This window comes from Scyliorhinus canicula, chromosome 6, assembly GCF_902713615.1.
Source record: "Scyliorhinus canicula chromosome 6, sScyCan1.1, whole genome shotgun sequence".
NCBI classification, from domain to species: Eukaryota; Metazoa; Chordata; class Chondrichthyes; order Carcharhiniformes; family Scyliorhinidae; genus Scyliorhinus; species Scyliorhinus canicula.
Window position 1 is genome coordinate 43,983,451 of NC_052151.1, and position 25,723 is coordinate 44,009,173.

Here is a 25,723-nt window from a genome sequence, read left to right on the forward strand (position 1 = left end):
TCTCATCTACAATTCACTGAAAACAGAAATACTGAGGAATAGGCAGAATGAGAGAGAGAGAGAGAGAGACAGAGATGGGAAGGGGGGGAGGGGGGGGTGGTAGAGAGTGGGGAAGAGAGAAAGAACAGAGGGAGTGAAGGGAAAGAGAGAATGTAAGGGAAAGTGAGATAAAAGATTACAATAAGACACATGACTTAATTTATAAAACGTCCTGCTTTGGCAATAAACAATATTGCAACAGTATTTTTGCAAAACTATTTCAAATGTCCCAATTTAAGTGACAGGTCTTTTTCTTTCCCCATTAGGATCCTGTTAACATTACAGGAATAAAAATGCAGTTTTTAAGTATCTACAAAGAATGGCAACAGAGAAGATAAAAAATAAAACATTTCAATATTTGATTACAATGATTAACACGGTCATTGTAAACATCATTTTCAGGTATTGCTTGACAAACTAAATTGCGTAATAAATTATTGACTACTCTGAAAAAATAATTCCGCTTAAAATTACTGTCTTTAAGCTTTTTTGGTAGGCTTGTCATAGTTCTGCCAAATACTTTAAGATGCCCTGAGTTGAATGGAGAGATTCCCTGCCATGGCGAGGACAGCTCTGAGGGAAAATCAGTCAGTCTATCTTGCAGCACTGCAGATACCTATGTACATCTGAAAGCTACAGGCACCATGGCTCCCTAAGTCACAAACACATTGCATCTTTCTAGTCTCAAGGGTCAATAGGTTCAACTGTTTCTTGCTTGACTCTTATGGGCACGAGAGGTAGTGGGCTCCCGTGAGACATTTTCAGGACTGGAATCTCCAAACTCTCGTACAAATTGCATCCGGAGGACAGGAGGCTGCTCCCCAGGCTCCTTTGGAAAGGGTTCTTTAAACTTGCCTCTTCCACCTCCCTCCTCAGCATGCTGAAGATCTGCTTCTCCACAACCGCCTCCACCTCATCGGTATGCCCCAAGTCGTCAAGCTTGTCTGCACTGTCGCTGATGTCGAATTTATTAATCTCATCATTGAAGCGGTTCAGGTCCTCCAGGGACCGCCCAGCGCCGGGGGCAACCGGGCAGTTTCCTTTGAGGTGAGCCTTCAGACTGCAATGGTGAATGTAGGTCTTGTGGCACTGGAAGCATTTGTGAGGGCGCTCCCTAGTGTGCAGGCGCTTGTGCAGCTTGAGATGGACAAACTGGGTGAACTTTGCCGGGCACAGCTTGCACTGGTAAGGCTTCTCACCCGAGTGTAGCCGTAGGTGGGTCTTCAGGTTGCTCGTGCTGCTGAATCGTTTGTGGCAAACCTGTGCAGGGAGAATGAGAAAAGAAAGGAAAATTCTCAGTAGGCAAATCAAACTCATTCTCTCTAAATAAATAAAACTCAGCTTCACATTAAATATGATTATCAGCGACTGTCACGTTACAGCTTAAACTCATTGCAAATGAATGATTGTTCAGGAACTGTCAGGATGCCAGATCAGAAATGTCAAGGTGCCAGGTTACCTGTGCCAGGGTCCAGACCCGCGGTGGCCTTGCCCATAAGAGGTGGGGTGAGGGGGAGGGGCTCGAGGACCCCAGAAGAGGAAGGACGGCACTGTTGCTTCACAGCGCCAGGGCCCCGGGTTCAATTCCCGACTTGCCTGTGTGGAGTCTACACGTTCTCCCCGTGTCTACGTGGGTTTCCTCCGAGTGCTACGGTTACCTCCCACAAGTCCCGGAAGATGTGCTGTTAGGTGAGTTGGCAATTCTGAATTCTCCCTCTGTGTACCCAAACAGGTGCCGGAATTTGGTGACTAGGGGCTTTTCACAGTAACTTCATTGCAGTGTTAATGTAAGCCTACTTGTGACAATAAAGATTATTATTATTAGTGGATCCAGATGCCATGGTGGGGGCGCGGAGGTGGTTCAGAAAATCAGGGCAGCCGATCAAAATGGCGCATTGATCTGCGCGGAGCCTTTCCTGCTGGCCAGCCTCTCCCTGAGGCCAAAGGAAAACCCGGCAATGTACTGTTGAATAGCTGGGTGTTTCTTGGCACTGCAGCCACCGAGAAACACCCCGCTAAACATGCCATTTAGCGGACTTTAACTCAAGTCCGCCGTATCGCATCCCTAATTGTTTCCTCTGGCAACTGATTTATGAAAGATCATTAGTCCCATTATGCCACAGAATATTGGCTTAATTGGGCAGCACGGTGGCGCAGTGGGTTAGCCCTGCTGCCTCACGGCGCTGACGTCCCAAGTTCGATCCCGGCTCTGGGTCACTGTCCGTGTGGAGTTTGCACATTCTCCCCTTGTTTGCGTGGATTTCACCCCCTCAACCTCAAAGATGCGCAGGTTAGGTGGATTGGCCGTGCTAAATTGTCCCTTTAAAAAATTGGCTTAATTGAAAAACTACTGTTCTTATTCATCACGTTGCTTCCCCGTGGGCACAACCCACGGCTACTTACTACATGCTCTTTATTGCTTAATCATATCTTCGTCAGCAGCGAGATGAGATACAAAGTGGATCAGAAGCAAAATCTATTGAGGACAATGATTCAATCCTGAACTGCAAAAGCTTTCAGTTTTAATCGCTGTTCACAGGTTCTGTCTGAAATGATGACCTTCTGTGGGTGATTTGCACTCTAATCATTACTAAAAACAGGAGAACACTCAACAGAGTGTGGGATGACCCTTTAGTGCCCTTAAAGAGCCACAGACCTTATTGTCAAAAACAGTACGAATAGTAACGTCAGTACATTGTGAAAGTGACTGAAAGTGCAAGGCAACAGATTAAGCATGACGGGATTTCAGGACGTGTGAAGTGCAACGAAGACACCATCACATCTGGTGCGTCAATGACCTATCAGTGGTGTGAACTTAAAATAAACTTCAGCAATTCCCCAACATCGCATTTATTTTGCGACAGGCACACTGCATCAAATTAGTGGAGGTCTAGAAAGATGGGAGTTGACTTACTCCACATCAGACCTAAACATTTCAGAAAATTAATATTTTAGTCATTGAAGTACCAAAAGAAGTGACCATAAAAATAGTGGATGCAGTAGTTGCCATCTTCCAAAATGTTGGAATAGTCCCAGCAGATTGGAGGGGGGGCAAATTAACCCCATTATTTAAAAAAGGAGGGAGGGAGGAAACAGGAAATTACAGAATGGTTAGCCTATCATCAGTAACGGGGAAAATGCTAGAGTCTCGTACAATAGAAATCATCAACAGGATTACACAAAGTCAACATGGATTTATGAAAGGGACCTCATTGTTTGACAAGCCTACTAATTTTTTTTTAGAGAATGTAACTAGCAGAGTAGATAAGGGTGAACCAGTGGATGTGGTATACTTTGATTTTCAGAAAGCTTTTGATGAAGTCCCATTTAAGAGATTAATGTGCAAAATTAAAGTGCATGGGTTTGGAGGTAATACATTTGCGTGGATTAGGAATTGGTTAGCAGACAAGAAACAGAGAGTAGGAATAAATGGGTCTTTTTTGGAGAGGCAGGCAGTGACGAGTGGGGTATGTGGGAATCACAGCTTGGGCCCCAGCTGTTCACAATATACACCAATGATTTGAATTATGGAACCAAATGTAATATTTCCAACTTAGCTGATGACACAAAACTTTGGTTGGCAAAAAGGAACGGCAGAGTAGAACTTAAATAATGATTGGGAAACGTTGATGTACAAATGAACCTGGTGTCCCTGTATACCAGTCACTGAAAGCAAGCATGCAGATACAGCAAGCAGTTAAGAATACAAATAGTATGTTGGCCTTCACTGTAAGAGAATTTGTGAACAGGAGCAAATATTTCTTACTGCATTTGTACAGGGAATTGGTGAGACCACAGCTGGAGTGTTGTGTGCAGTTTTGGTCTCCTTACCAATGAAAGGATATATTTGCCATAGTGGAAATGCAGTGAAGGTTCACCAGATTCATTCCTGGGGGTGACAGGATTGTTGTACGAGGAGAGATTGGATCGCCTAGGCCTGTATTCACTGGGGTTTAGAAGAATGAGACATATAAGCTTCTGACAGGGCTAAACAGACTTGATGCAAGAATGATGTTTCTTCTGGATAGAAGGTCGAGACCAAGGGTTCACAGTCTCAGGATATAAGGACGTTGAGGTGGACCCACTGAGAGAGTGGTGAATCTGGGGATTCTCTACCAAAAAAGGCTGTGGAGGCCAAGTCACCGAATATATTCAAGAAGGAAACTGATAGATTTGTTGATACTAAATGTGTCAAAGGATACGGGAGAGGGCAGGAGTATGGTGTTCAGATGGAGCATCAGCCATGATCATATTGAATGATGAAACAGGCTCGAGGAGCCAAATAACCGACACGTGTTCCTATTTTATTTTTTAAAAAGTAAATTTTAAGTATCCAATTCATTTTTTTCCCAATTAAAGGGCAATTTAATGTGGCCAACCCACCTACCTTGCACATCTTTGGGTTGTGGGGATGAGACCCACGCAGACATGGGGAGAATATGCAAACTCCACACGGACAGTGACCCGGGACCGGGATCGAACCTGGGTCCTCAGCGCCGTGTCCCTGCTCCTATTTTCTATGTTTGCTATGTCTTTAAAGTGTTTTTTTTTTAAAGTACAGGAATAAAATCCTTTCCTTACCTGACATTCATGTGGTTTTTCTCCTGTGTGAACTAGATAGTGCTTCTGTAGGTGTGCCAGTTGTGTGAAGCCTTTATTGCAGGTCTGACACTTAAAGGGTCTTTCCCCACTGTGTACTCTCAAGTGGACCTGGAAAGGAAGAACAAGTTCTCCATTTACAACTCCTTTCACCATTTACAGCTCCTTTCACCACAAAGCACAGTTACCACTTCCAGATTTAAGAAAAAGATCTTTTTTTGCAGATAGAATCTATTCGAAAAACGTCAAGGGGATGATTTGGCTCGGGGCAAATCGTGAGGTGATTTTGCACCGCAGCCAATCTTCCTACCCCATTTCCTCATCTCATTGTCACTTTAACTCGGTTCGAAATTGAAAATATTGGCATCATTTTCCTACTCAATGGAAACTTTAAAAATGGGCACGGTGAAAATTTGCCTGTTGATTTTCTAAGTGCCCGTTTCGGGCCTAACTCCCCCCATCCCCACCCCACTCCCCCCAAAACATTATCTGTAGTTCCACTGTTGTGTGCCTTAAAATCACGATTGGAAAGGTGAAGAAAGTAAAACAAAGGTAGAGAAAAAAAGAATTGAATTTAGAAAGTGTCTTTTCATCTCTGGACATCCTGAAGAGCTTCATAGCTAATGAAGTAATTTGAAGTAATTGTAGGAGGAGATGCAGCAATCAAATTGTGTGCAGCAAACTCACACATACTTCAATGATAAAATGAGGAAATTGTATTTTTTTTAGTGATATTGGTTGAAGGGGGTAAAAATTTGCTAGAACACTGTAGTTAGTGTGCCATTTTATTTTCAAAATAAAAAACAGCTCCATATTCTTTACTCAAAAGGTTTTTGGGGGGCAAAATAATCCTTAAACAACAAATACCTTGAGATTTGATAGCTGTCCGAAGGTCTTGTAGCAGACATTGCACTCATACTTGATCTTCCCATTCTGCTTCTTTAGAGGGTAGGGGAGTGTTTTGTAACCAGTAAGGTTTCGCTTTGGTTTGATGAGATTCATGGCTTCTTCACTGCTATTGCTGCTGCTGATCAGGCCAGCTGAGGTAGGTTTGGGTTGCATTAAGTGTTCAGAATAGGAGGCGGCTGTACCGGCCGTCGGGGAACCATTGCCGGGGCTTGAAGGCCTGTCCTTCAGACTGGCGGCAGAGCCAGCGATCGAAAAGGCGCTGTTCCGCGTTGGTATAAGAAAGTCTTTCTGCTGCTCGGGGTGGAGAAGCCTTCGGGGTCCTTCGCCGGGTAAGGCATTGGGAAGCGCCGTCTGGTTGAACATGTGCTGGGAGAGGCCACCATTTCCTAAAAGACTGCTGTAAAATGGGTACATTTTGGGAAGAAGGCTGAAGCTGTTCATGCCACTGAAGCCAGTGAAGTTATTCAAACCATTGCAGCCAACTGGGTAGTGAGGTAACAAGAACCTGGAATACTGAGTGTTAACAGGATTGTAGGAATGCAAGAAGGTTGGAGACAGATGACTAGGCGCAGGGTAGGCTGCAAGAGAGTTCAATCCTTCACGGTTGTAGGGTCCACCCAAGTAAGGAAAGGCTTGTTTGTGTTCCTGAGTTGAAGGTGTCAAAGAGGAAATATGGGAGTCCGGGCTGCTGTGTGGCGTTGAGCTTTTGAAGCTTTGGTCTGGGCTGCTTCTGGACGATGGACTGGAGGTGCCTGAAGACAGGATCGGAGACTGTTTGACGTAACCGCGCCTCTCCATTCCGTAAGTAGGATTGGGTTTCCGGTAGTCATCCGGAATGTGAGGTCTGACTGGGTACACAACACGCGGCAAGAAGGTTCGGTCTGGGCTGTGCTTTTTGTTGATGTCCTCCATCTCTTTTCCTGGAGCCATCAATGGTTGGATTGCCTGTACTTGGCTATTTTCCTTCATCGTATTTTCCTCACCACCGTGATTTTTGGGAGTCACGCTGTCAACCTTCACTGTGCCGTTTAGCTCACTCACATATCTTTTTTCCTTAAGTCTTTGTTCTGTAGCAGGAGGGCAAGAGGGAAATAAAATTCAGGAAATGAACAATATTGCTCAGCATTTCACATTTGTTTCACTGCGTTTAACTAAATGAGAAGAAGATAAAGTATCTATTAAAGAAACTGCATTATCAGGAAGTGGTAAATTTTTTTAACGTATGTTTTGCAATGTCATTACCACCATACTTTCACTGTCCTGGAAGCCGGACACCGTGTACATGCTTTAAAGACAGCTAACCCCGTGCCAAGCCACAGGGAGTCAATTCACTATTGATTCCTGAATGAACTACTTTCCAAAGACTGACGACCATTGACCCGAGCAGTAATCTAAATCGACAGATCCAGATATCACCAGGAACAAGAGCACAGCCCAGCCAGTCTACAACCATTCACTAAAGTGAACACAGCCCAGTCCATCACACGAACTCTGCCTCCCATCCATTGACTCTTATCTACACCTCCCGCTGCTGGGTAAAGCGGGTAGCACAATCCACAACCCCTCCAACCCGGCTTACTCACTCTTCCAACTTCTTCCATCAGGCAGGAGATACAAAAGTCCGAGAACACGCACGACCAGACTCAAAAACAGCTTCTTTCCCACTGTTACCAGACTCCTAATGACACACTTATGGACTGTATGCTCCTGCATGCTTCACCCGGTGCCAGTGTCTATGTATTTACATTGTGGACCTTGTGTTGCCCTTTTGTGTATTTTCTTTTTCTTTTCTTTTCAAGTACAAAATGATCTGCTTGAGCAGCTCGCAGAAAAATACTTTTCACTGTACCTCGGTGCAGGTGACAATAAACAAATCAAATCAAATCAAAAAGATTTTCACTAACGAAACAGGAAGCTCACCAGATCCATCTCCATATAAATGGCCCCTGCATGCGCTGTTTCAGCTCTGGGGAGAGAGGCCGGGTGAAGTCGGGTCCACCAACCCTGGAAACATTTTGGAACGTAATGTAAGAAATAGGAGCAGCAGGCTGTTTAGAAGGCCCACTTTGGTTCTCTGGGACTTAGTTCTATTTGTATGTTAGAGCTTCTGGCCGTCACCCTCACACCCCCTCACCCCTCCATCCACTCTCCCTGCCACCTCTGTGACCTTCATGTACCCATGTGACACCATGCCCCTAAGCTACCTCCATATCCCCTGCTGCCTCCATGCCCCATGCCATCTCCGTGCCCCAATGTCACCTCTGTGCCTCTCTGCATCTTCCATGCCCGGACAGAAACATTTGCACAGGATTTTATGGGGCTGGATTAGGACAGTGGGCTAAACATCTGGCTTGTAATGCAGAACAAGGCCAGCAGCGCAGGTTCAATTCCCGTACCGGCCTCCCCGACCAGGCGCTAGAATTTGGCGACTAGGGGCTTTTCACAGTAACCTCATTGAAGCCTACTTGTGACAATAAGTGATTATTATATTATTATGCCCACACACCCAGTATGCACTATAGACCAATGAGCCATATAATAACAGTGGCAAGTCTTGAAATGCTCATGAGAAAAAAAACACCATTCTGAAATCTGTTTTGGAAAACCTGCTGCTTTTATTTAATTTGTTGATTTTTAAATTTAGAATACCCAATTATTTTTTTCCAATTAAGGGGCAATTTAGCATGGTCAATTCACCTACCCTGCACATCTTTGGGTTGTAGCGGTGTAAACCCGCAAACACGAGGAGAATGTGCAAACTCCACACGGACAGTGACCCAGAGCTGGGATTGAACCTGGGACCTCGGCGTTGTGAGGCAGCAGGGCTAACCCACTGCGCCACCGTGCTGCCCCCAACTGCTGCTATTATTTATTTGTTTTTTTTAATTTTGTGTACCCAATTCATTTTTTCCAATTTAAGGGGCAATTTAGCATGGCCAATCCACCTACCCTGCACATCTTTGGGTTGTGGGGGCGAAACCCACGCAAACACAGGGAGAATGTGCAAACTCCACACGGACAGTGACCCAGAGCCGGGATTGAACCTGGGACCTCGGCGCCGTGAGGCAGCAGGGCTAACCCACTGCGCCACCGTGCTGCCCAACTGCTGCTTTTATAACCTTATAAATGATGTGGAGATGCCGGCGTTGGACTGGGGTGAGCACAGTGAGAAGTCTTACAACACCAGGTTAAAGTCCAACAGGTTTCTTTCAAACACGCGCTTTCGGAGCACTGCTCCTTCCTCACCTGCTCCGAAAGCTTGTGTTTGAAACAAACCTGTTGAACTTTAACCTGGTGTTGTAAGATAGAAGATAGAACAGTACAGCACAGAACAGGCCCTTCGGCCCTCGATGTTGTGCCGAGCCATGATCACCCTACTCAAACCCACGATCCACCCTATACCCGTAACCCAACAACCCCCCCCTTAACCTTACTTTTTAGGACACTACGGGCAATTTAGCATGGCCAATCCACCTAACCCGCACATCTTTGGACTGTGGGAGGAAACCGGAGCACCCGGAGGAAACCCACGCACACACGGGGAGGACGTGCAGACTCCGCACAGACAGTGACCCAGCCGGGAACTGAACCTGGGACCCTGGAGCTGTGAAGCATTTATGCTAACCACCATGCTACCATGCTGCTTCTTCTTACTAACCTTATAAAAGCATCAATCAGACACTGCCATTCATAGTTTCAATAAGAGAGGCTTTAACCCTCTTATTCCTGTCCAAATAAACATGCAGACATTGAAAAAAATAGATCAAAGAATGGATAACTTACTATAACTTCATAAAAATAACAATCAACCCACAAAAACACTCCCCTTATACCTGTGTTAACTAATTTCCTCCCCACCCTGTGCTTAATGAGTCTTGGAGTTCAGCCAAGCATTTATAATGAGGTAATCTGGAAAAATGGATGTCCGGCCATTTCTGCCGACTCACTACCCTTATCCCATGCTGGTGAAAATTGCCCGTGCCGTAATGCCGGCAGGAATCTTGGAATCGACCATTTTTAAAGGCCTCCAGAGTCAGACAGATCTGTGAAAATCTTGTCCACTACTTCAGCCTTCACATTGCCCACGAGTATTTTAAATAGAAGTACAGTCCAGTTTTGAGAGTTTTTTCTTAAATGCCCAGAAGACATGCAATGAGGTGTATACTGAAGTACTAATAATAACAATATTACTACAACATAATGTGGGCACAATGGACCCCAACAAATTCCTGTTACAGTTAGTCAGTGAGGAGGAGGTTAAGGTTATTATCAACCACACCTCCTCCCCAAAGTAACTGGACCTTTTGTTATATTAACGAGTTTGGTAAATTATCTGCCAAAATATAAAGGCATGTGCATATAAACTGACAATATGTGGATGATTGTATGAGAGAAAAGAAAAGAGGCAGAGAAAGGGAGAGGGGAGGAAAGAATAAAAGAGATTGGAGGGCAGGAGTGATAAAATGGCTATAGGGATGATGGTGCAAGGGTAAAAAGAAGGTGGTAATGGGCTAGGTAAAGAGGCCAAAAATGGGTTGAAGGAATTGTAAATGGCAAGAGCAGAATCATTGCCCACAGCTGCCATCCAAATGAAAAAAATGACAGGGATTGTTATCATGTGAAACTGTTGAACTCAATGCTGAGGTGAAAGATGAGGTGTTGTTCATCGCGCTTCCGCTGAGTTTCACCGGAACGGTGTCAGAGCCAAGGGTAAAGAGGGGCAGAGTGGGAGCGAGCAGAGAATTAAACTGACGGGTGACTGGAAGCTCAGGGTCTTGCTCGAGGGCTGATCAAAACGATCACCCAATCCGCATTCTGCTTCCCCGGTGTAGATAAGACCAAACTGTCAGGGAGGAGCAAAGATCCACGAAAATTACTCCACAAACAACAAATTATATTGATCAAGAAAGGCTTTGAAAACTGGAACTGAGGAGGCGAAGGGACTTTGAACATTAGGAAAGGTTTTGACAGAGTAAATAGCGAAGGATTATTTCCACTAGCTGACAAATTGGCATTATGGGGATTTTCAGTAATGATTATCGCCAGGAACGAAGGGGGAGATTAAAATAATCTTTTTTTTATACACACTGTAGGATCATTTAAAAATAACTTGGAAAAGTATAGGAACAAGATGAATATAAAATGATATGGGGGAAACAGGATCAAAGCAGATAGGCAGTGCTGAGGAGGGTGTGTGCCGAGTTGAATTTCCATCTGCTGTGCCTCTAGGCGATGAACTTTTCTGTCCTGCGCTCACTAATGTATGCAAAGGTGTTAATTTTACATGAGAGATCATCTCGGGGCAGAGGGGACTGTTGCCTTAATCTGTTTTTGTGGCTGTTGGTTGGCCCTGTCCTTCCTTAAACTGACCCGCCTGATATGACAGGTGAGGCCTCATACAACAAGCTGGCACCTCTAACAATGCAGCACTCCCTCGGAACATCACAGAGCTGACGAGATTAACCTCGATGATGCACTTAAAACCTGTCGTGGAAATTTTTGAAAACGTGACCGCCAGTTCTTGCACTGAGTCAAGCTGACAGGATCAGGTCATTTTGGGCCAACAAGTCTACCTGCTTAACATAGATCAAAACTGATCAGGAATACATCAGCGCTTGAACGTTGTGGGGGTAGGGGGGTTGGGGGGGGGAGGGGTCATATTCTAGTCATTCATAAAAAGCAAGAAGTAGGGGATAGCAATATTAATTTGCGGCCTCACCACACCTTTAAGACAGTTCAAAGTGCTCTGCAATCAGTCGATCCAGGGAAAGGGTGGGGGATTGGGACAGGCTGATTTGCTTTTTCAGAGGGCTAACTCGGTTATGATGAGCGGAATAGCCTTCTTCTGTGCTGGGGTGGGGGAGCGGGGTGATTTCCCGCCCTATCCTGTCGGAGGGATCTTCAAAGCCGACCCTCACTGAGGGCACCCCCAACGGCAGGATGGCCGAGTCATGTAAATACCACCAGCGGCCAATGGCAAGGCGCCTCTGCCGCAGGAAAACCCACCAGGGGTGAGGGTGCCTTGAGCAGACCAGCTCCAGCCAATTTTTCTTTTTGCGTTGGGTAAATTCCGACAACAAGGGATGGAAAACAAGTAGTTCATCCCCTTCAATGTTTTCTTTCTGTACAGTGTTTACAGTCCTCGCAGTCCATTTCCATCAATACCAAACCTGTCACAATCACCTGTTTTAAGTAAGGATGCATGCCCCAGCTGCCATTTAACTTGACATCCCCGAGCTGCCAGACAAAGTGATTTTGGAAGCCAGGGATGAATGTGCTTAAATTTCAGGCATAATGATGGACGACTGCTGTGCTCTAGCAATCAATGCCTCTCTGCTCTGCCAGCGCTAAACAAACAGCAGTGAGTGGACACTATAGGCAAGGTGCTGATAGTAAGCACAGATAGCACGATCTGGCTTCCTCGGGCTGTGAGACAAAAATAAATAGAAGGTTATCAGGGAGATATTTATCTCTCAAATAGGGCTTGGCAGGCAGGAAGTTCAAGTAGTCATTGAACTTTTCTCAGTCATTGCACCGGAAAATAAACTGTCGGTGAACCCCACGGCGGGCCAACTGAGTTGGGGGGGGGGAGGGGAAAGGGCACAGATATTTAAAAAACTGCTTCAAAATAGGCTCAGAGGATGAGAGAGTAATGGCATGCTTCTCGTCATCTGAAACACCACACCAGCAAGATGGGAGCTCTCTGCAACTGTCCTTAAATGCAGTTATATTTTGAGAAATCAAGTGTAAAATAGAGCATTCCTTCAATAAGTGATGGGCAGAATTCAGTTATCTTGCCGTTCCGCTTCACTTTCTTTATCAAGGCAGAAAGCCCGCAGAAAATGGGAGAATACGGAGAAATGCTGCAGCTTTCGAGACAATACCCTGTATCTCAATACAGAAGTGAGAGACCAGAGGTTGGGAATATTCTCAGAAGGTCCCTCCTCCACATTCTGTGAAACAGACTTTTCTGCTGGTCAGTGTAGCCTTTTAGAATGCTCCTCGTTTCAACCACAGCATCAATCTAAATGACTGTTGGGCTTCAATATTAAGTATGGCTCATTTTTGCTCCCAATCTCCCAGCCCTCCCCATCAACTATCGTCTCTCTCTTCCCTTCCCAGATCATTAGGTAACTTTCCTTTTGCTGCGATTTAGGGGAAAATAGAAGCCTGCATGGTTAAGACAAATGCCGTATGCAAAGAGTTAAATGGACAATTATAGAAAGTATAAGTTGGTCTGCATCTGTGGGCGGGGAATGCCTCCGACACGGAAGTACAGCTGCTACACACGTGGTATTTTGTCTCTTAATTCTGCTGAATCACATTTGATACTAAATTAAGGAATGCCAGGGTGGGCCCCACACTCAGTTCTGAAGAGCAAAATAAAAGGGCACATATTCAGAAGTAGAGCAGCCACAGGAGATTAGATGCTAGTCGAGTAGATTACTCCAGCTTGTTTAACAGACAAGCACTGACTGAAACAGTAATAAAAGTACAAGTAACTCGTAAACAGGGACTGCTGCAATCCTCTTATCTGTGTAGTTTAAGCACAGGCTTTCTCAAGGGTTTTACACCACAGGTAGATCCCCCCATGTAGATGCTCCTAAGGTTACAGAATTGCCATATCTTTGCCACTTTTATCCGTGGCCAGAGGGGGGGGGGGGGGGGGGGGGGGGGCAGGCAAGAAATGAAAGTTTCCAATGTTTCATTTAAAGAAAACAAAGACATATATCACTTTACTATCTCTTGATTCAACCTAACACATCTTGACCAATCCCTTACATTGTCTGGTAATACAAAGCCAGAAAGTGGGGGTAGGTGGAGTTGGGCGGTGAGGGTAGATGAATTCAGGGGAATCGGATAACTGGAAATCAAACATTATTAACGTCTCTTCTTAAATTTTGAGTACACAAAATTCTTTTTTTTACAATTAAGGGGCAATTTAGTGTGGCTAATCCACCTACCCTGCAATCTTTGGGTTGTGAGGGTGAGACTCGCGCAGAGACGGGGAGAATGTGCAAACTTCACATGAACAGTGATCCGGGGCCAGAATTGAACCCGTCTCCGTGGCGCCGCGAGGCAGCAGTGCTAACCAGTGTGCCACCGTGCCGCCCCCTTATAAACATCCCTTAAATATCTTCTCCAAAGTCGGAAACTAATCACAGCTTTAAAACAGTTCGTCGACAAACAAGTGTTTGCTTGAAAAATCTCCCAATAATTGATGTTTCGTAACTTTATCGATAAACCCCGAAAGGACAAACTGTTTTTCATTAGCACATTGCCATAGCAATACGCTTCAACAGTTTTACATTCAGCGAAAGCAGAATCACATTATATTAGTTACTTTGCGATACTATGTAGATAAAGTTAAGGCGAAAACAGAGAAACGTTCAGTGAAATGGGTCTGAAAAACAATTCTTTGAGTAGCTGAACGTATTTCTAATCAATTTATTCCATAAATAACCTTGAGAATGAGAAATATGTTGATTAAAGAGATATTCGCTGGTACATACTATAATAGTGAGAATTGAGGTATGAAACAGTTAAAAAATGATTAAATATTGAATATAACAAGTCTCTGTACAAACTAAAAAATGAGGCATTCATTACAATTATCCTCACTCCCTGTTAGAAAGTAGATAGCTAGGCAGTGAAGGATGCAACACTGGAGAGAAGCTTTGTATACCCAGAAAGAGTGCACCTATTAATGGAAGTCGATAAATTTATCCTGAGGTCATTTTAGTATTTTTACCTTCCTTTAAACATTTAAAACTTTTTCTTACCATCAGGCTGGCCTCTTGATCTGTGCTGCCATTTTGCCTGCAGTTCCTCCTTTCTAGGCAGGTTAACACACTCTGGAGATTTGGAATAGAAAGAAAATTGAAAGTCAGTCCAAAGAAAAATAAATATTTACCACAACTTATTGTAAGACGACCCTGATAGAAATTAAAGCCTTGTACCCCCTTCATACGTAAGTCATCCATAAATCTAGGCTGATTTCTCACATCACTCCCCCCCCCCCCCCCACCTCCCCCCCAATGTGGATCCCTCTGGCTGAATTGTTGCTATGGTAACCAGGTCATTGAACAGCAGGCAATTCTTTGAGGCCCCTGCAAGCTAAAACAGGTATGCTCCAAAGGAATGAGTAAACACGTGGTGCGCCTTGGCACAGTGAAGTTCTGGCCAACCATGTCAAAGAATGAGGGTGAGTGGTAGAGTATGGCTGTGCAGGGCTAACAGCATGGTGGTTTAGTGTTCAGCACTGCTGCCTCACAGCGCCAGGGACCCGGGTTCAATTCCGGCCTTGGGTCACTGTCTGTGTGGAGTTTGTGCATTCTCTCCTGCGTGGGTTTCCTCCGGGTGCTTCCATTTCCTCCCACAGTCCAAAGATCTGCAGGGTAGGTGGATTGACAATATTAAATTGCCCTTAGTGTTTAGGGATGTGCCGATTAGGTTATGGGGTTATTGGGATAGGGCGGGGTGCAGGTGGGTAGAGTGCTCATCGAAGGTGAGTGCAGACTTGATGGGCCGAATGGCCTTCTTCTGCACTGTAGAAATTCTATGAAGCTCCTGTTCACCTCCCACAGGCCTGCAGTAAAACAGGTAACTGTTTAATACCTCGATCCTCACTATTATGAAATGGGCCAATGAGTCTCTCTTTAATCAACATATATCTCATTCTTATGGTTCTTTAAGGGGGTGGAAATATATCCTATTATTGCCAATACATGAAATGGGATTATTTCCTAGCCTTATCAATCCACACTTTCTATTTCTCCAGATTTCCTAGTAATTTCAATTTGTGTACATTTAGTTACAACACTTAACAGGAGTGTGACATTTGTATTTTACGGGCATTTCTGAATTTTGGTTCAATCCACATTTCAATGAACAAGTCCTTGAAACAAGTCACCCGTCCACCCACCTCAGCAAATAACAATAAAAAGAAGCAAATTATTGAAGCAAAAGCAGGAATAAAACTAAAATATGCTCTGTGGTTGCAAAATTGTGAGCTTGAAGAACCATTTTTCTAGAATTTTTAAAAAATAAATTTAGAGTACTCAATTAATTTTTTCCCCCCAATAAAGTTGCAATTTAGTATGGTCAATCCACAGACCCTGCACATCTTTGGGGTGCACGAGCCGTCCTGAATTTTTCAAAACCCCATTTATTCATTTATTCTTTCACTCCTCTTCCTCGGGATTGCATTCACTTTAAAACTTGCTCCTCCTAGCTGGGGGATATTCATGCAGTAACAGATAGTTCCTCTTAAACCCTCCCATATTACATTCATGTTGCTTTTTGATTCATTATCTCTTAACGTAAAATTTAAAAAATAAGAATTAGTGGAATTATGTATTTGACTGGTTGAAGTTTGGACAAGAAGGTAAGATGTGCTCTTGAAATATGGCCTGTAGCTGACTCAGGCAGTCAGTGCATCTGAAACATTTGCAAACACTGTGCCATTAACTGCCTTTATGAGTTATTTTGTCGGACTATATACATTATGCTGGTGAAAGTTGCAGAAGTTTAACATCTGCAGTGATTTCCCTGTTGATTCGCTGAGTAAGTGCACCACATGGTATTGATCTGTGTGAAATTGGAATCCCTTCAGCATGACTCCAGTTCTGGATGGAGTTAGCTGAAACTCAGGGAGGGAACATAGAACATAGAACATAGAACAGTACAGCACAGAACAGGCCCTTCGGCCCTCGATGTTGTGCCGAGCAATGATCACCCTACTCAAACCCACGTATCCACCCTATACCCGTAACCCAACAACCCCCCCCTCCCTTAACCTTACTTTTAAGGACACTAAGGGCAATTTAGCATGGCCAATCCACCTAACCCGCACATCTTTGGACTGTGGGAGGAAACCGGAGCACCCGGAGGAAACCCACGCACACACGGGGAGGACGTGCAGACTCCGCACAGACAGTGACCCAGCCGGGAACCGAACCTGGGACCCTGGAGCTGTGAAGCATTTATGCTAACCACCATGCTACCGTGCTGCCCACGGCAGAGAAGCAGAGAGACTTTTAGAATGGAACTGGGGTGGATGATTGAGGGGAGGTGGAAGATTTCTCATCGCTATCAAACAACAGGAAATGTTAGTCCTTTGGAAGAACAACTGCCAACATAGATGTCATGCCCTCTGCAGTGGGATAGCCTCTTGGGAATTATAGTGTTCACGTTTACATCAAAAGAATGGTTACCAATGCAAGATGTCAGAAGGCTGTCAGCATTTGTGGAGCCATGAACTCAGCAAGAGGCACTGCTTTAAACCTGGGATCTTTTAAGACAAAAATAAAGCCAACTGCAACAGCCACAGGCCATACCAGCAATTTTAAAACTCTCTCTATGGTACACTTGTACGCACAGCTACTAACACTACACCAGAGCTCGATCGTACACTTTCCAAGTATATGTTGGCCACCCAAACATCAGTGTATTTTCAACAATTCGGCAAGACAGCAGCGTTTAACCATCTCTAGTTGCCTCATCGGGTCAGCTGTGCAGCGTGGAGCAGGAATCATACTTTGTTTTCCTTCTCTGAGGGGCATTAGTAACAATCTGTCCACTTTCATAGTCTTTTCTTTCCCCTGGTGTTAACTCAGCTTGCCAGATTTTCTGTTGAAAATTGTTTCATTGTTTGTCCTGATGGGATTTGAACTCACCACCTTTGGGTTATTACTCGAGGCTGCTGTAGCTGCCAAATGGCAGCACAACATTACTGATATTTTTCAATAAGGGCTGGAGATGGACATGGTTTCTCGTATTCAGTTGAACCCCACAATATCCTTTTTTAAAAAATTTACAGTACCCAATTCATTTTTTCCAATTAAGGGGCAATTTTAGTGTGGCCAATCCGCCTACCCTGCACATCTTTGGGTTGTGGGGGCGAAACCCACGCAAACACGGGGAGAATGTGCAAACTCCACACGGACAGTGACCCAGAGCCAGGATCGAACCTGGGACCTTGGCGCCGTGAAGCAGCAGTGCTAACCATTGCACCACCATGGTGCCCCCTTACCCTTTTTTTAAAAGAAGGAATTAATAACAAACTTACTCCTTAAATTTGAAAAAAAAAATCTATCTTCCTTATATACACTCCCAAGCACAGCGTGATGATAATAAAACCATCACACCATCTCCCTTCTTCTCCCTACTCCAAACTCATGTGTACCTGTTACCTCAAACCCCACCATTCCAATATTCTCCGCACCGGTCTCCACTTTCCACCCTTTGTTAACTGGAGTACATCCAAATCTCTGTTGCCCATGTTCTAACTTTAGCAAGTGCTGTACACCCTGCGTTCATGGTCCTACGTTGGCGTCCGGTTCGACAATGCTTCGATTATTAAATCCTCATCCTCATGTTCAAGTCATGTTCAAATTTAAAGATCCCAAACTCCCCCTACCTCTGCAACCTCCTCCCATGCTACAATCCTTCAAGACATCGCGTCCCTTCAACTCTGCCTCCTGTGTGTGGCTTCATTAAATGCTTTACGCAATAAAGCACTCCTTGTACCATACCACACTTAAAAGTACCTGAACTCCACAGGCCCATTGGCATGTGCTGCTGGTGCAATAATAACATTCTGAACTCAGGGGGTGACACGGTGGCGCAGTGGTTACCACAGCTGCCTCACGGCGCCGAGGACCCGGGTTTGATCTTGGACCAGGGTCACTGTCCGTGTGGAGTTTGCACATTCTCCCCGTGTCTGCTTGGGTATCACCCCCACAAGCAAAAGATGTGCAGGGTAGATGGAGTGGACACATGTAATTGCCCCTTAATTGAAAATAAAATTAATTTGGTACGTTAAATTTAAAGAAAAACATTCTGAACTCTATCGCCATAGGAATGCCATTCAAATTACTTTGTAAGTGTTTCTTTCTTTTTAAATTTAGAGTACCCAATTATTTTTCTTCCCAATTAAGAGGCAATTTAGCCAAAAAGGCAAGTGTGGCCAATCCACCTACTCTGCACATCTTTGTGCTGTGGGGGTTAGACCTACGCAGACATGGGGAGAATGTGGAAACTCCACACGGCAGTGACCCGGGGCCAGGATCGAACGCGGGTCCTCGGTGTAGTGAGGCAGCTGTGTTAACCACTATGCCATTGTGCCGCCCATTCTGTAAGTGTTTCATGCCAAACAAATCCATGATACTTTGATAAGTGGAAAAGCTAGGAATGAAATAACAATCAACGCAGCATTCAGCTCAATGCACTTACTTAGCTTAATCATCATAAGATCACCTGAGGTTGGGTAGTGGAGGCGCTCTGCAAACTCCCTGCTGTACCAGACCAGCAATTCTTCATTAGCCGGGATGGGTTTCACTGTGTAGAAATAGATGTCCATCTCATTCTGACAAGCTGCCAGGCACTGTTCCTGCTTCGAATGGGCTGGGTTCACGTATCGCATCCAATTACTTTTGCTCTCATCGAACCCGTCAATAAAGTGATGCAAATCACCATTTGAATACACCTAAGAGGGATAGAGGAAAAAGAGAGAAATTTAAAGTTAAAAATACAACTTCAAAACTCTCCCATCCTTTGGCAACGTGGACACATTTAATCAGTTAAAGTGGGGCAATAATCTTTCAAGCTCTCTCAGAAAAATAATCACAAATGGATTTCAATCTGGTTGTCATAATAGACAAGAATTCCAAAACTGTTAGATTCTGCATTTGTTTTGTGCTAAGTTTTGTTCTATATATTTTTCCAATATGATTTTTAACGGTGTATTTTGCTGTTAATTTTGCGACAAACCCTGTTCTGCTGCATGGCCCTGCGCACACTCTCATGTGCGACTAACTTGAAGGGGCAGGTGGATGCTATCACCACTGTCCCCACTCTGACAGTGCTTATATGTACACACACTGTGTTGAGTCACCTGAGGCTCTGACGTCAAAGGCTACTCAAACTGAATCTGTAGCCTCCATTTTCCTGCCACCCCCTCTGAGTGCTACGGCTATGCAAATCTCTTTCAGTTTCGGTGCAAGACGTTTGATTTTAATGCTGATCTGGGAGGGAACTTGCACAGCGATCACCTGCCACAACAGGACTGGCAGCTGTTTGGAAGCGGATCAAAGCTCTGATCTTAGAAGAATGCTCTTTCCCGCTGCAATTATCCGGTGGTTTACTCTTACAGATCATGCTTGTCATCTTTTGAAATACAAGATGTTTTTTCATATTTATCTTGTTTACCTATAAACATACAGTAAAATCAATGGGGATAGACAAGTGTTGGGGAGAGAGTGTAGAGGATTGGGGGGGGGGGGGGGGGGGTGGGGTGCGTGGTAGAACCACACATAGGGTTTTTTGAAGTAACCCACTTTAAATCTTGTGGTGTGTTTATTATGAGAAACTGGAACGGCAGAAAGAGCGCGGAGTGGTGTGTCAATAAGTATGTTTTCAGGTTTTTGTTGGGTGTGAAGAGCTTTTTCAAACTTCCAGGAATGAATGACTCTGCTGCTTCCATTACGAGGCACTTTGTGTGTCTTTGAAATCTTGATTAACTTCCGATTGATTTTCCATCTTATCATCTACTGTACGGTTTTCAGAAATGTAACTGAGACATCAGCTCCGATGTCATCAGTGCAGCCCTAGTTCAAATCTTATTTCCACCGTGTGATGACACAGGAAGAAGAGAGAAGAAAAACATAAAGTAACATTTACATCTTTTGGCTAAACCTATTTCTGGTAATTAGTAATGTATTTTGCAATCTTGACCGACCTGCTGTTATGCATATCACAATTTTAGAATCAAGGTCAAACGCCAAGAGCCAAGTGATTAGAGATTTTTTAAAAAGCACAACATAGTCTATAAATGGTTTCAATGAAGTTAAATTATAGTTAATTAGTTCATTTAGAGAGCACTACAAACTTCATAAATGACTGCATCTTACTTCTTCAAAGAGAAGTTCTGTGGCAAACATTTATGTCAGCTATTGTTTTATAATGTGAGGCTGCGGAGTCTAGCACTAACCTGGAACTCTCTGCCAGGCTCTCAAAGCTGCCTTTAGAAGTACAAGACAGTATCATATTACAGATGAAAGCTTATTCGTAAACCCTGCTAAATTGTGTGCCAAACACGCCAACTCCAAATCCAGCACATCAACTCCAACTTTCTAATATGGAATTACATAGGAATTGCTAGCTCTGGTTTTTGGGAAGTTGGTGGCATAGTGGTATTGTCACTGGACTAGTGAACCAGAGATCCAGAATAATGAACTGGGGACCCAGGTTCAATTCCTGCGGCTGCAGATGGTAAAATTTGAATTCACTTAACAAATCTGGAATTAAAAGTCTAATGATGAACGTGAAACCATTGTCGATTGTCTTAAAATCCCATCTGGTTCACTAATGCCGTTTAGGGAAGGAAATCTGCCATCCTTACCTGGTCTGGCCTGCATGTGACTCCAGACCCACAATAATGTGGTTGTCTCTTCACTGCCCTCTCACGGGCAATTAGGGATGGGCAATATATGCTGACACAGCCTGCGATGCCCATGTCCCATGAATGAATAAAAAAAAGTGTGTTCCACAACCTCACTTGTAAAAAAGCATCTGCAGCTCTCTTGTCTAAAATCTCCTGCAATAGGGTGGGATTTTCCTCCCCCTCCATAGCTTGCTCTGCAGTGGTAGGAAGTGGCTTGCCACTGGCTGTTGTCAACGGGGTTTCCTGCTGAATGCACAACTCGCTGCCGCAAAACCTGTCGCGGGGGTGCGCCGTCAGAGGGAATGTAGGATCCCACCAGCATGAACGGCAAGAAAACCCCACCCATTATGTCATATCTAAGTCCTCCTTGCCCTAAACCCTCCAAAGAAACAGTGGACGGCGCTGCTGCCTCAAGGCACTGAGGACCCAGGTTCGATCCCAGCCCCAGGTCACTGGCCGTGTGGAGTTTGCACATTCTTCTCATGTTTGCGTGGGTCTCACCCCCACAACCCAAAGATGTGCAGGGTAGGTGGATTGGCCATGCAAAATTGCCCCTCTGGGTGAAAACGTTTTTCCTCACATCTCTGCCAATTACCTTAAATCTATACCCCCCGGTTATTGACCCCTCCACTAAGTACCTTCTTATCCACCCTATCTATGTCCTTCATAATTTTATACACCTCAATCAAGTTCCTCCCCACCCCCCCACTCAACTTTCTCTGCTCCAGGGAAAATTACCCCAGCCTATCCAGTCTCTCTTGATAGCTGTAAAGATCCAGCCCAAGCAACAGCCTGGTGAATCTTCTCTGTGGCTTCTCCAGTGCAATCACTTCCTTTCTATAGTATGGTGACCAGTGCTGGAAAATGGGATTAAAATGGGTAGGCGCTTGATAGTCAGTGCAGACGTGATGGGCCGAAGGGCCCCTTTCCATGCTGTAAAACTCTATGTGGGAAAGGAAGTAAACAAAGCCTGGAAGTTTTGGGGTAGAAACTGTCTTTTCCTTTAGATAGTAGTGGCTCCGATAACAATGAGCAATGTGAATTGTAGCAAGGCTATCAGCCAATCACGACCAGAAAAAAACATCAGCCATCTTCAACCACAGTAAATTCCAAGCACTTACAGAACTGAAAATGGATGAAAATATAATTCTGTTTGTTGTCATGTTGGATTCACAAAACATTAAAAGCCAATAAAATCAAAATATAGTAGCAGAAGTAGGTTGTTTGCTCCTTCAAGCCTGCCCCTCCATTTAATATAATCATGGCTGCGCTTCGTTCCAACTTCATTTTGCTGCATTATCCTCAAATCCTTTAATTTCCTTGATACCCAGAAAAAACGATCGATCTCTGCCTTGAATATACTCAGTGATTAAGCATGCACAGCATTTTAGGGTAAAACATTTCAAAGAACGACAGCTCTTGGAGTGAGGTCATTTCTCCTCGTCGTATTAACTGTTGTAGTGGTCAGAATGCTTCATACCAATACTTCATTGCATGGCATCAGGAGGAAGCCTCCCACTAATTACCACTTACTCCTCCTCTCAGTTGATGAGTCAGTACTCCTCCATGTTGAACATCAATTAAAAGCTGCACTGAGGATGTGCTCTGAGTGCGGATACTAAAAAGTCCATCACCCAGAGTGGCTCTGTAGCACCACCACAGACCGAGCTGGCTGGGTCACACAATCACAGAATAATACAGTACAGAAGAGGCCCTTCAGCCCATCGAGTCTGCACCGATGCATGAAAAGCACCTGATCTGTCTACCTAATCCCATTTGCCAAACTTGGACCACAGCCTTGAGTGTTATGACGTGCCAAGCACTCAACCAGGTACTTTTTAAAGATTGTGAGGCAACCCACCTCTACCATCCTCCTAGGCAGTGCATTCCAGATCATCACTACCTCTGGGTAAAAAGGTTTCTGCTCCAAGTCCCCTGAAACCTTCTGCTCTTCACCTTGAACTTGCCCTCGTAACTGACCCTTCAACCAAGGGAAACAGCTGATCCCTATCCACCCTGTCCATGCTGGACATAGCTGCTATACTGGGCCTATGTCAGGTGGTAAGGGAACCAACAAGAGGGAGAAACATAGTTGAACTCGTCCTCACCAGCCAACCGCTGCTGATGCACCTGTTGGTGACAGTTTTGGTAGGAGTGACCACCACACGGTCCTTATGGATACAGAGTCTCGTCTTCTCATTGAATAAAGCCTCCATCGTGTTGTGTGGCATGACTACTGTGCTAAATGGGATAGATTCAGAACAGATCTAGCAACTCAAAACTGGGCAACTATGTGGCGCTGTGGGCCACCAACAGCAGTAAAATTGTACTCAACCAAAATCTGCAACCTCATGACCCTTGATATTCCCCACTCTACCATTACCATAAAGCTAAGAGGTCAAAACAGAAAGTGCTGGAAACATTCAGCAGGTCTGGCAGCATCTGTGGAGAGAGAAATAACGTTTTGAGTCCAATATGACTCTCTTTAAGAACCAGTGTTCTGGAGTTTCGGAGAAAAGTCACGTTGGACTCGAAAACACTCAGATGCTGCCAGACCTGCTGAGCTTTCTGGTTTTACTAGAGATTTTCAGCATTCACAATTTTTGGCTTTTATTATAATCAACCCTGGTTCAATGAAAAGTGCAGCTGGACATGCCAGGAGCAGTTCAGGTATACCTCGAACAAAGGACTACTAGCATGCCAAATAATGGAAGCAACATGCGATAGACAGAGCTAAGCGAGCCCACAACCAATCGACCAGGTTAAAGCTCTGCAGTTCTACCATATCCAGTCGTGAATGGTGGGGGACAATTAAACAACTAACTGGAGGAGGAGGAGGTTCCACAAATGTTGCCATAATCAATGATGGGGAAGCCCAGAACATCAGTGCAAAAGGCAAGGCTGAAGGATTTGCAACCATGTTCAGCCAGAGGTGTCGAGTATATGATCCAAGTCTGCCTTCTCCTGAGTCCCCAGCATCATAGCTGCCAGTCTTCAATCAATTTGATTCACTGCATGCGTTATCAAGGAACAACCACTGCACTGTATGCTGCAAAGGCTATGAGCCCTGAAAATAATCCAGCAATAATACTGAAGACATGTGCCCCAGAAGGAACCATGCACTTAGCCAAGATGTTCCAGTAGAGCTACAACGCTGACATCTACCCAGCAATGCGGAAAGTTTCCCGCGTATGACCTATCCACAAAAAGCAGCATATGCATCAACACATCAAAACCTGGAGCACATTACGGTTTGGGTTAATAAGTGGCAAGCAACATTTGCAGCATACCTGTGCCAGGCAATAATCACCTCCCCTTGAGATTTGATGGCATTACCATCACTGAATCCCCCTACGATCAACATCCTGGAGGTCACCATTGACCAGAAACAGAACTGGACCAGCCATATAAAGACTGCAGGTCAGATAAAAAGAGCAGGTCAAAGGCTAGGAATTCTGAGGTGAGTAAGTCACCTCCTGACTCCCCAAAGCTTGTGGACGATCTACAAGGAACAGTCAGGAGTCCGGAGGAATACTCTACACTTGCCTGGATGAAAGCAGTTCCAACAACATTCAAGAAGCTCAATACCATCCAGGACAAAGCCCTTTTGATCAGCACCATATCCAACACATTAAACCACATTCACTCCCTCCGCCTCTGGCCACCAGCGGCAGCAGTGTGTACAAGATGCACTGCAGCAACTTGTTAAACTTCTTTCAACAGTACCTCCAAACCCATGTGACCTCTACCACCTAGAAGGACAAAGGCAGTGGTATTGTCATTGAACTAACAATCCAGAGACCCAGGGGACTTGGGTTCAAATCTGGTTATCGAATTCAATAAAATAATTCAATAAAATTCAGGAATTAAAAGTCTAATACTGACCGTGAAGACATTGTCGTGAAAGTCCATCTGGTTCACTGATGTCCTTTAGGGACGGAAATCTGCCATCCTTAACATCCTACCTGTGGCTCTAGACCAAAGCAACGTGGCTTGACCCTCGCAAGCCATCACTCAGTTCATTCCTTCACTGTCACTGGGTCAAAATTCTGCAACTTTATTCGCACTATTGGAGGGATAGAGACGGGCTGGCGCTGCCCAACTTTTTGGGGTACTATTGGGCAGCCAATGTGTCAATGGTGCGTAAATGGGTGATGGAGGGGGGAGGGGCGGCGTGGAAAATAATGGAGATGGCGTCATGCAGAGGTACGAGCCTGGTAACGACGCTGTTGCGGCTCTCCCCTAAGAGGTTTACCACAAGCCCGGTGGTGGCGGCGACCCAAAGAATCTGGGGACAGTGGAGACGGCATAGGGGGGGAAACGGGGCTCGATGGAGGCTCCATTGGGTGGAAATCATCGGTTCATCCCAGGGAACAAGGATGGGGGATTTAGGGGGTGGCAAAGGGTGGGCATCAGTAAAGTGAGGGACCTGTTTATTGGTGGGAGGTTTGCGGGCCTGGGGGAACTGGAAGATAAATTTGGGCTTCCCCAAGGGAACATGTTCAGATACTTGCAGGTAAAGGCGTTTGCAAGGCGACAGGTAGAGGGATTCCCTTTGCTGCCCTCGCGGGGGACGATGGACAGAGTGCTTTCGGGGGTGTGTGTCAGAGAGGCGAAGGTGTCTGACATCTATAAGGTAATGCAGGAGGTGGAGGAGTCGTCAGTGGAGGAGCTGAAGGCTAAATGCGAGGGGGAACTTGGGGAGCAGATAGAGGACGGGACTTGGGCGGA

General features: G+C 44.9%; 1 protein-coding gene across 4 annotated transcripts in view; it reads right to left on the reverse strand.

Annotated features, from left to right (window-relative positions):
• Nucleotides 1–129: 129 nt before the first annotated feature.
• prdm1a (PR domain containing 1a, with ZNF domain) overlaps nucleotides 130–25,723 on the reverse strand; it is a 114,452-nt gene continuing 88,858 nt past the window's right edge. For all 4 annotated transcript variants that reach the window (XM_038799248.1, XM_038799249.1, XM_038799250.1 and 1 more), the window contains 5 exons: nucleotides 18,784–19,036; nucleotides 14,331–14,402; nucleotides 5,506–6,614; nucleotides 4,621–4,749; nucleotides 130–1,299 (listed from right to left, as the gene is read on the reverse strand). In XM_038799248.1, the coding sequence (XP_038655176.1) occupies nucleotides 724–1,299; nucleotides 4,621–4,749; nucleotides 5,506–6,614; nucleotides 14,331–14,402; nucleotides 18,784–19,036 (2,139 nt within the window). In that variant the 3' untranslated portion in view covers nucleotides 130–723. The remainder of the gene's footprint in view (nucleotides 1,300–4,620; nucleotides 4,750–5,505; nucleotides 6,615–14,330; nucleotides 14,403–18,783; nucleotides 19,037–25,723) is intronic.